The sequence below is a fragment of the Montipora foliosa genome, chromosome 6 (assembly GCF_036669935.1).
Source record: "Montipora foliosa isolate CH-2021 chromosome 6, ASM3666993v2, whole genome shotgun sequence".
Taxonomy (NCBI): Eukaryota; Metazoa; Cnidaria; class Anthozoa; order Scleractinia; family Acroporidae; genus Montipora; species Montipora foliosa.
In genome coordinates this window covers 60584882-60594881 of record NC_090874.1, presented here as the reverse complement: position 1 = coordinate 60594881, position 10000 = coordinate 60584882, and the positions used below count along the sequence as shown (strand labels likewise).

General features: G+C 41.0%; 2 protein-coding genes across 2 annotated transcripts in view; one reads left to right on the top strand and one right to left on the bottom strand.

The window, feature by feature from the left end:
* The window catches only part of LOC138008012 (uncharacterized), a 1559-nt gene extending 540 nt beyond the window's left edge, over positions 1-1019 (top strand). Inside the window, exon 1 of the mRNA XM_068855178.1 lies at positions 1-1019. This exon is cut by the window's left edge and continues 540 nt beyond it. Within this exon, the coding sequence (XP_068711279.1) occupies positions 1-1019 (1019 nt within the window).
* A 33-nt stretch (positions 1020-1052) lies between these two features.
* LOC138008017 (uncharacterized) overlaps positions 1053-10000 on the bottom strand; it is a 12626-nt gene continuing 3678 nt past the window's right edge. The window contains exons 3-6 of the mRNA XM_068855183.1: positions 9595-9696; positions 9016-9112; positions 7356-7423; positions 1053-4361 (exon numbers count right to left, since the gene is read on the bottom strand). Coding sequence (XP_068711284.1) covers positions 4215-4361; positions 7356-7423; positions 9016-9112; positions 9595-9696 — 414 coding nt within the window. The 3' untranslated portion in view covers positions 1053-4214. The remainder of the gene's footprint in view (positions 4362-7355; positions 7424-9015; positions 9113-9594; positions 9697-10000) is intronic.

Genomic DNA, 10000 nt, shown 5'->3' with positions numbered 1-10000 from the left:
CGAATCCGGTAGGAACAAATCTCCACTACGAGCTACCCGAGTCTAAGGTAAAGGCTTCGAGCAAGCAAGACTGGCTTGTAGACAATGACAATGCGGAGATGCTAGCGATGAACAGTCCTGTTTTGGCAACTGTGGACGTCAAACACCCCAAATTTAGCATGAAAGGACAATGGCCTGGTTATAAGACAAGTTTTAAGGTGCCCAAAAACGTCAATGTCGCCTCAAAGAGACATGATCTTTTCAAGTCGAAGTACGAAAAGCTCAAGAAATTGGGACAGATCGCAGGTATATCAAGTGGTTACCAAGCTTCGGAAGAACAAAACGTAACTGGCAAGGAGGAATCCGCACCTTCCAGAAAAATACTTTCCACAATTGCGGGACAAAGAACGCCATCTTTGAGCACCAACGAAATGCTAAATTTTTCAAGATTCCTCCTTCCGATCACAAGGATGAAAAACATTGATATGGACAATCCTCATGTAAGCAAGGCCATGAAAGGTGTTATAACACATGCTAGGAAAGTTGTCTATGAAGCCAAGATGGTTCTCAACGACGCTGCTAGCTTTATCACGAGAGTGCGAAAACTTGTCAAAGTAACGAAACATCACAGGCCACCCAATGAAAAAGAGGCGAAGTCAGGGACTGTTGCCGAGCCAACGAAGGAAACGGCTCCTAAGGGTTTGGAAAAAAATACGTCTACCAAAATTGAAGATCCTTTGCTTATAAAACAAAGTAAAAAAGACAACACGAAAACAGAGACTTCCATAACATTAGCTGTAAAAGCTCCAAACTACGAAAAGCACAATAGAAAGGAAGGTAATAGAAATATGCTTAAGAAAGAACAACATATCAAAAGCTTCAAGGAAATGTCAAAACGATCAGATGTTGATTCATTCAAAATCGAACCTGCAAAAGAGCAGGAAAAACAATCGGGGATTAAGGAAAGAGGTCTGCCAGATACATTAGAAAGCATTCTTCACTCAATCAGTGGGTTGAAAAGACTTTTGAAGTATCAGTAACTACAAAGTTATGTACAAAACCATACACGCTAGTGTTTGTTTATTTATTTATTTATCTATTTTCCAATAGCAATAACTTCTATATTTGGAAAGCGGTAAAAACGTTAAAGTTGACATATTATTCAACGGAGCGGTAAGTCTCAAGAGCAAGCTCAGGACCGTGCTTGCTCTTCGAAGGCGCGTTGCGGTGTGAAACCTACATGCAAAGTTACATTTTCTAGAATGTCAAAACGGCCCTATAGAATTCCGCTGTTGATAGTAAAGCAGGCAAGAAAGTTTCCTGCAACAGGAGGCTACACCCTTCCGGTCTCTTCAATGCGACAATAAGTTCCTACTACCTACCCCAAGCAAAACAACTAATTAAAAGCACTATTCGTAGTTAACTAGCTAAAGTACAGGTAAATTTTAATCGAATGTACAGAAACATGTAATGACTATGTTAAGCTAGGATCAAGATATGAATAAACGAACAAGGCATTATTTAAAAGCTCATAATCGTAACTTATTTGTTTGTACAAAATTATTAACATTTCTAACCTAAATTATGCTAACGTACTCATCCATTTTGTCTCTGTCCTAGTACTTTGGCACCACACACCTCCTTTATCTGCCTCCTCGCCTCATCCCACTTTAACAACTTTTGATAAGCAACAAGTCGAAATTTATCCCAGTTGCTTTTTTTTTCCCCGGTTAACTACCAAGCCTGGTCCTAAATTAGCCATTCTAGGAACCAGACAATACAATGTACGATACGATACTTTTCATTCACATGAAAAAAGATGTGGAAGGTATACTGAAAGCGAGCCAACTTAAATCAAGGATAAGCGTGCAACAATAGAGTGTTTTCGTTCATGTAACCAGCAGCCATATTTGCAAACTAAAACAAAACAAAGAATTTTAATGGCATGATCAACTTGCTAGAGAAAGTTTTATCGAAATTTCAAATTTTGCGGATAGTACAGCAGGCCGCACCGCAGAATACGGCCCGCTTATTTACCCAATCACAGTGTGCACGCTATCTGAGACATATAATAATGTTTTTAGATGTTACCTCCAAGAGTTGTTCTTTTTGTTAAATTCCCAGTCACTTTTTTCGCCCTAGCAGTTTCTTGATCGCCATCTTAGATTATCAGTCGTGCTTGAAAGGATTCGAACAAAAGCAGAGCGTGAAGTGACCCATTTTATAGCGCGTCTTCGTGTTTAAACTAAGACCCTTCATTCCGAAAATAATATAAATAACACACTCCTGTCCCATTTCAAACTAGAACGTAACTACGACGCCAGCAAGAGACAGGGGCACCCAACGAGAATATAGTTCAAAACCACTTAAACATAGCATAGTAAAACGTATTTTAGTATTTAAACGGTAGATATAGGCATATTTTTAACCCCTAAAGATTTTTCATCTTTTCGGATTTCCTAGCTGAAAGTCAAGTGATCCGAAAATTAAAGGGATCAAAACGTACCTTTTCGAAAATTTCAGCCAGAAAAAAGGCTTCCGAAAATGCTAGGTGACCTTTTTAGGGTAAAATTCCTTTAAAAATGGGAAATTATACCATTTTTTAGGGGCTCGAAAATCCTAGGACAGGCAGGCAAGCAAGAAATTTTACAACAAATGTTCCGAAAATTCTAGATCTCAAATCGTCTTCCGAACAGATATTTTCCGAAAATTGACGTTGGGTGCTCTTGAAGAGAAGAAGAGGTAAGAAACAATCCCCTTGCCCCATCATCGTCTCTTAAAGAGCCACCTTCAACTGACAAGTTTTTCGACCGTTTGTTTTTGTTATGGAAATTCGCATTGCTTATCGTAGCTGATTAGATGAATTTCAGCTTTGGCGGGATTCTCAAATATGAAAGTTGTTCCACGGCACGTAATGCCTGTCGGTTGAAGGTGGGCTTTTAAAATCTATTTTTAATTTCGCAAAGCTATTTCAATTTCTCGTTCCAATGCCGCACATATTTTAAAATTCTAAAGAAACTGTGGTACTGCGTCGGTGGGAGATTGAAACAGAAATTGATTTTATCGAACGAGTTGAAAAAGGTCGAATAACCACCGTGAAAGATTTGGAAAGCTGATGTTTCGAGCGTTAGCCCTTCGTCGGAGCGAATAGAGGAATTGTGGTTGTTGTACGTTTATATGTGTGCGGAGGAGCTTTGCTATTGGTAGAAATGGGGTGACGTGAATTTCTGAATAGATTAATGGAATGAGAAGCGTTCATTGAGTCCGTGTGGATAGAGTGTGCCCAGTTGAAAAATAAATTTTTGTTCGAGAGTTTTACGGCTTTCTGTGTTTCCGTGGTGTAAGGATAGGCCGCAAATAGTCACGTTGTGGTGGGAGTGATTAAGAAGATTAAAATGGCGTGCAACTGGTTTTGAGGCATCTGTGTCGTTTCTTTCTACATCTCGTAGGTGTTCGCGATCTTCTCCCTGTTTCGCCTATGTAGATCTTTTTGCATAGTGTGCAGATTATGCAGTAGATGACGTTTGCGGAGATGCATGTAAAGTGGTCAGTGATTATAGCTGATCGATTAGGTCCCGAGATCTTAATCATGTTAGAAATAAAGGGACAAGTTTTGCATCGTGTGCGTGTACATTTGAAAGTTCCTGGTTGGTTGTCTGACTTGAAAGCGCTCCTAACTAGAAAGTTGCCTATGTTTTTGTCGCGTTTGAATGAAATAAGTGGTGGTAGAGAAAAGATGTGTTTAGTTTCGGGATCATTGCGGAGAAGTTTAAAGTTTTTGAGAATTACATTTTTGACTGCAAGAGTCCAAAATGTAATTCCTATTTCTACCAATAGCAAAGCTCCTCCGCACACATATAAAGCTACAACAACCACGATTCCTCTATTCGCTCCGACGAAGGGCTAACGCTGGAAACGTCATCTTTCCAAATCTTTCACGGTGGTTATTCGACCTTTATCAACTCGTTCGATAAAATCAATTTCTGCCTCTAAAATAGCTGTGTAGCCCATGTATGGGGGATCCATTCACTTGCCTCATTCTCTTTTGGACGTAAGTTGCACAAACTACGTTAATGAACCCTCTAATTTGCAACAAAAAAATACCATGATTAAAAAAATCCTCAGTGAAAGTGAAAACGGGCCTCAAGAAACATCTTGGCATGAGAACGTAGGACATGGAAATATGCATCAGAAGAGAGCAAAAGCGATCTATGCAAATACAAGATTATTGAGTGCTATAACTTTCCTTCAACAGCCAAAACTCCCAACACAATAGCTGCGATAACAACAAGCAGCACAAATATCAATATCAGGCACATCTTCTTGTTTTGCCACCACATCTTCCGGCGCAGCCTTGAGGATTGCGAGTGGAAAACTTGGGACTGTTAACAAACACAGATAAATAACATTATATTTTGTAAAATTCTTCAATAATTCAAAATAGTGATAGAAACGAAAAGCTAAACAAGCAACATTTCAATAAATAAAAACAATTCTTGACTTTCTGTGAACAGAAAAACCTGTGAGGAGATGGTATTCAAACTGCGAAGGAGTAAACTGTTTGGCATCGGTTCCGGAGACCGAGACTCTTAGAGACAAAGCAACTTCTGGCGGATTAGGGTGGTTCCAGTTACTGCGGAGGCCTGCATTCCTATCCTACCAACGCATCCGGAATACCAAGAGCTTTCAAAAAAAAAATCCTCCAACTGGCCAGACTCCACACCCAAACAACCAAACACCAACGGCATTATGTTCGTCGGCATTATGTTCGTCGACACCCGAAGCATCTTCCTGATTTCCTTTGCCAGAGGAGAGTAGTCGGTGATTTTCTCATCCTCTTTAGTCACTAGGTTCCTATCCCAAGGCACCGAGAAATCCTCAAACGTTCACTCCCGGGCCGCTCCATCCACTATGCACAGTAACGTCTGGACGATTATGTTTCATCTTCGCGTGTTGTCCCGACGCTCCTATCCCAGCAGATTTCCACATTCCCATCCCCTGACACCCTCTCCTCATCCGGAACCTCCTTATACCACACATCAGCACACTTCACACCATACTTCCGACAAAGCTCCCAGTACACCCTCAACCCCATCCATTCATGCCTTCTCCGATATTCGCTCTGCGCAAAACGAGTACAACCATTCGCCACATGCCCGACCGACTCCACTTCCTTGTCACGTACTCTACACTTTGGAGCTGCATCCTGTTCCTCAATCGTGGCCCGAAAAAACCCGGTTTGCTGCTCAGGAGCAGGCTTTGAGAACGAGCTTCGTTGCCAAAGCCTGCTCCTGAGCAGCAAAAACATAACCCTCCGTGTTCTTCCCCAAATGCCCAGCTCTAAACCTCAGCCATGACATCCCTCATAATCTTCCGATACAACCTCGTCTCCCAAAGCGTCTCCTTCATTGCCTTCTTCTCCACCCGCTTCTTGTACTTGTTCTCCGTTTCTTCCACCCGTAACACCTCTCCAACGTTCAACATCCACTCTTCACTCATCTTGACATATCCAAACAGACCAAGTTCCTCCTCCTCCACACAATCATACAAACTGATCAAACCTGTCCCGCCATCCTTGCTCTACACGAACAACCTCACTACACTCCTCTTCTTGTGAAATGCCCCAAACACCGTCAACCTCTTCCTCATCTTCACATCCATCGCCGTCAGTCCCTTGTCATTCCAATCCAAAATCCCCGCACTTTACCACACCACATCTATAGCCCATGCGTTTCTCGCCCTAATCAAATTCCCAACGCACAACTTCGACCTCGCCACCAGTTTCATCCTCCAATCCTAGCCAAGCGTGTACCCAATGTTCTCCCTTTTCAACAGCATGGTGAGAGGGATCGTCGCAGGAACAAACTACAGTGGAGGCAAGTAGTCCCCATAGAATAGTCCCCGTTTTATCTCCACTTCACCCCCAACTGTTCCCCATTTGAGATCAACACAGTTTTTCAATTCCTCATACTACCACACATCAAACCCTTCAGGTTGTGAGCTACCTGCACTCTTTCCAACATTTCAACAATCCACGACTACGGCCCCATTAAATCAGAGGCCTTCCGATAATCTATCCACCCCATCGTCAAACACCTTTTCTTGACCAGAGCCTCCCTGAACACCGCCTTGTCTACCAACAAGTGATCCTTCGTAACCTGTGGCCTCTTCCTACACCCCTTGCGGAAACAGCCTATTACCCTGCAAACGTCGATACAGCTTCTCCGCCCTGATCACAGTGAGTAGCTTCCTCATCAACGGCAAACATGCAATGGGCCTTATGCGCGATGACGTCTGACTAGCTAATTTCACCACCAAGCCTTTCTTCTTCCCCATCAGCCCCAACCTGTCCGCAACTACATACGACCCAGTACACTATAGCCTACTGATCTTCTACAATCTTCACCTCTCTATTCACTTTTCTTCTATCCTAAGCCTTCAAACCAGGAACCCCAACCCACTCCTCAATACCAAAGACTGCTCTCATCTTCAGGAGTTCCTCCTTCTCTTCATCGCTCGCCACTCTAAGACTATTACCATCAAGAACAGCAACCAACTTCTCCACAACCACTTTGACCTCTCCATCGATGCCATCCATTTTCCACTTACTATCCTGCCCCAGTAGTTGGAAGGGTGGATAGCGCTATCCACTGGATAAATCACTATCCACTGGATTTCTCAATTTGTTTTGCTAGCTGGATAACGCCCTATCCATCGTTTGAACAACTGGAGCTTGGCCTCCAGCCCTCTCCTCGCCCTCAATACCAAAACAATACAGCTTCTCCACAACCACTTTGACCCTTGACCATTATGTCTTCCTTCTCTCCACCTCCACCTCCAACAACCTCGAAATCTACCTCACTCTCAGACTCGGCTCCTTCACCCACCCCCTTACGACTCTGTAACAGCAACATCAGTACCAGATTCACACCCCTCCTCACTTTCTGCATCAAAACCCATCAACTCTTCCTCATTGTCACGTTCTTCAAACAACTCATTCCACTCGGCTTCCCTGATCACCATCTTGTCCTGATTTACACCAACCTCCTTTCCAATCTCATCTCTTACCATCTTCTCAATCTCACCCCTCTCCATCTTTGTCAAAAGATTATTCAGCTCGAAGCACTCCAACTTTGAGATCACCTTCCATTCTTACCTTAGCTTGATTGTCCTTAGCTCAGCCCTTTACTGGAAATACCCACGCTGTGCTCTCTACGCCTTAATAACGCATTGTACGTATATTGCTTACAGGTAGTTTTCATTTAAATGTACCAAAAATGCTGTGAACTCCATGAATAAGTAAAAAGAATATTGAAAGTGGGTCTACTATTTGTGTGGAGTTTTTAATATGAGCTGGACAGTCCCCATGTACTTACACTGTGATCAAGTTCTTCAGCTTTTCCAACAAGGACATCTATCTTCTCACCTCGTTCAAGAACTTTTTCTACCAAATAAAGTCAGCAATCAATAATCAATAACCATGATCGAATCTGACACAATAAAACAAACTTTGGCTGATATAATTACATGTAATTTCTGATAATTTCTGGTGAAATAATTTCTTGCTCCTATTAAAAAGACTTTTCAATGGCCCCGAGCAAGTAGGGATGGCACACAAAATTAACAAAACAGCAATGAAACTGGGTTTCAGGCAGGTTTTAATAGGGTCAAGCCACACCTTTCTGAAAGGGATCCACAATATATAAGCCAAACAACAGGAACTGAGATGTTTTTTTGTTACATGTAAGTAATGGTTGGAGCATCCTGGCTCTTACAAAAACCCTGATGTGATTTCTCTTCATACCCTGACTCAGAATTCAGCTCCAAATCTACAAAAGCTTGATCTGGATAGTGTCCCAAATGAGTCAAGTAATATATCAAACACCAGAAGGAGTGTTTCATCGGATATCCAAACACCAAGAAGCGAGTTGAAAAACGAGGCCAAAGGCCAAGTTTTTTAACCGATTTCGAGGTGGTTGGATATCTGATGAAAACACTCTTTTGAGTGTTTGATATTGCTTCTCAAAGGAATCAGTATTTTAAGAGATATTTGGGATCAAAGTTGGCGAAATTTTATGCTAATTAAGATCACATATCCAAATTTCCTTCACAGTGGTGATTTCTTTTGTTTTTGGCTTATGAATTATTAATGAGTTTGAGAAGGACACTTCAAAAGCGGTCCATAAATTTTAAATCAATAATTAAACTATCAGTCAAGTATATCACACTTTGCAAAAAAAATTAAAGTAAATTATTATTGCAAAACATGTTTCAAGGACATAGAATGATGTTTATAATGAGCACTGGTGTAGGTCCACTACACAACAAAATGTTTCCCATTTGGCTACAAGAAATTTCATGTTAACAAATGTGACAGCTTGTCAAAGCCTTTCAGGGTTATCATACTAAGTGAATTAAGACTGCATGGTCAAGAAGTAAGATAAACAGCAAAACATGCTAGCATAGAAAAGGTTTATGGTAAATATCACAAGAGAGAAATGCTATTGACTCTCTTGATAAAAAAAGTAAAAAAAAAATGGGTGCCACTGACGGCAAAGCGACTATAGCGAGCCACAGTGCACTGGTGGCTCAGTTGGTTGAGCATCTGGCTTCCATACAGGTGGTTGCCAGTTCAACTCCAGCCTGACCAACTCTTAGGGTCTTAAAACAACTGAGGATAAAGTGCTGCCTTTGTAATTACACCTGCATATGGATAGACTTTCGAGTCTTCTCAGATATGGACTATAATAAACCATAGACCCCATCTCACAAATATCTTGTATGTTCGTAAGTTCCCTGTAGGAGTCGCTAAAGAACCAACACCCTATTCAAGAAGATTAGGGAATGAAGTTCCCAGTGTTGCGGCTGTCCTTTGTGAGGGTATGGGTGGGTGGGTATAGCAGGTCTACATCCGCTAAATACCAGTAGCTGTCAAAATGTCAATCTGCTCAAACAAATAAATACAAACAACCAAACAAACAGTACCATCACACCAACACATGAAGGAAACGCGGCATATTTCCTGTCAATCATTACCTATATTTTGAGTCATGACATCTTTTACTTCATTTACTTCACGGCGCACCTTCGAAATCTGATCAGTCTCGTCATGAGATGGATCTGAAAACAAAGTCTACAAAGGAAATTAAAACTTTCAGTCTAACTTTACATTAGCAGGACTTTTTGATAATCCAGACTTATACCTATAGTCCCTTTTTCTTCAGTACCATAATGTTTAAGTATAGTAATCTGTGGAAACAATTTTTCTTTAAGTAAAATGTTGAGAGGTGCAAACTGAACTTTTGCAGCTACATGTAACAGCAGAATGACAAACTATAACATGCAAGCATGCTATTCGTTTTGCTGGTTCACTTTTCACATGCACTTGAATTCAAATATTTTGCTCGGCAAAAACTTTGGATCACCATGAAAATCTACCCCAAACTCAATGAGTCTGGATAGTCCAGGTTGGCTTTAAAACTGTTTCAAAATTATTGAAGTCTTCTACAAAATATAACATACATATGGACAACAAAGACAGTGCAGTCCACAGAAAACAGATAAGTATTACTTAAACTGTTAACATTAAATTGTTTTTTTTAATTAGTATCTTACCATCTGACTAGAAAGTACTTGTCCAAAGTCTCTTCTGAACTCATATGCATAAGCTGTTAGTGCTCTTTGTTTCAGTGAGCTGTTCACAAAACGTTGCCTGATCTATGTGTTAAGTTGACACAAAAGAAGCAAAATTGATGAAATTGATGAATGCTCTTAGACTGAATACTCAGGTCAAGAGACAACCTTACTACTGCCTCAGCCTTACAATTTTTGCATGCGACTCATAGACACATGTAGCTCTCATAAAATACTGTAATATAAGGGAGTGCTTTGGCACTTTTTTTGCACTTTTGTATGAACTATTTTCAGTTGGTGATTATTTTCTCAACCCTTTGACGTCCAAACTAGCCTAAACTGGCTGGACTTAGTATTTTACTCTGTCTAACGCCAGATGATTTTACTC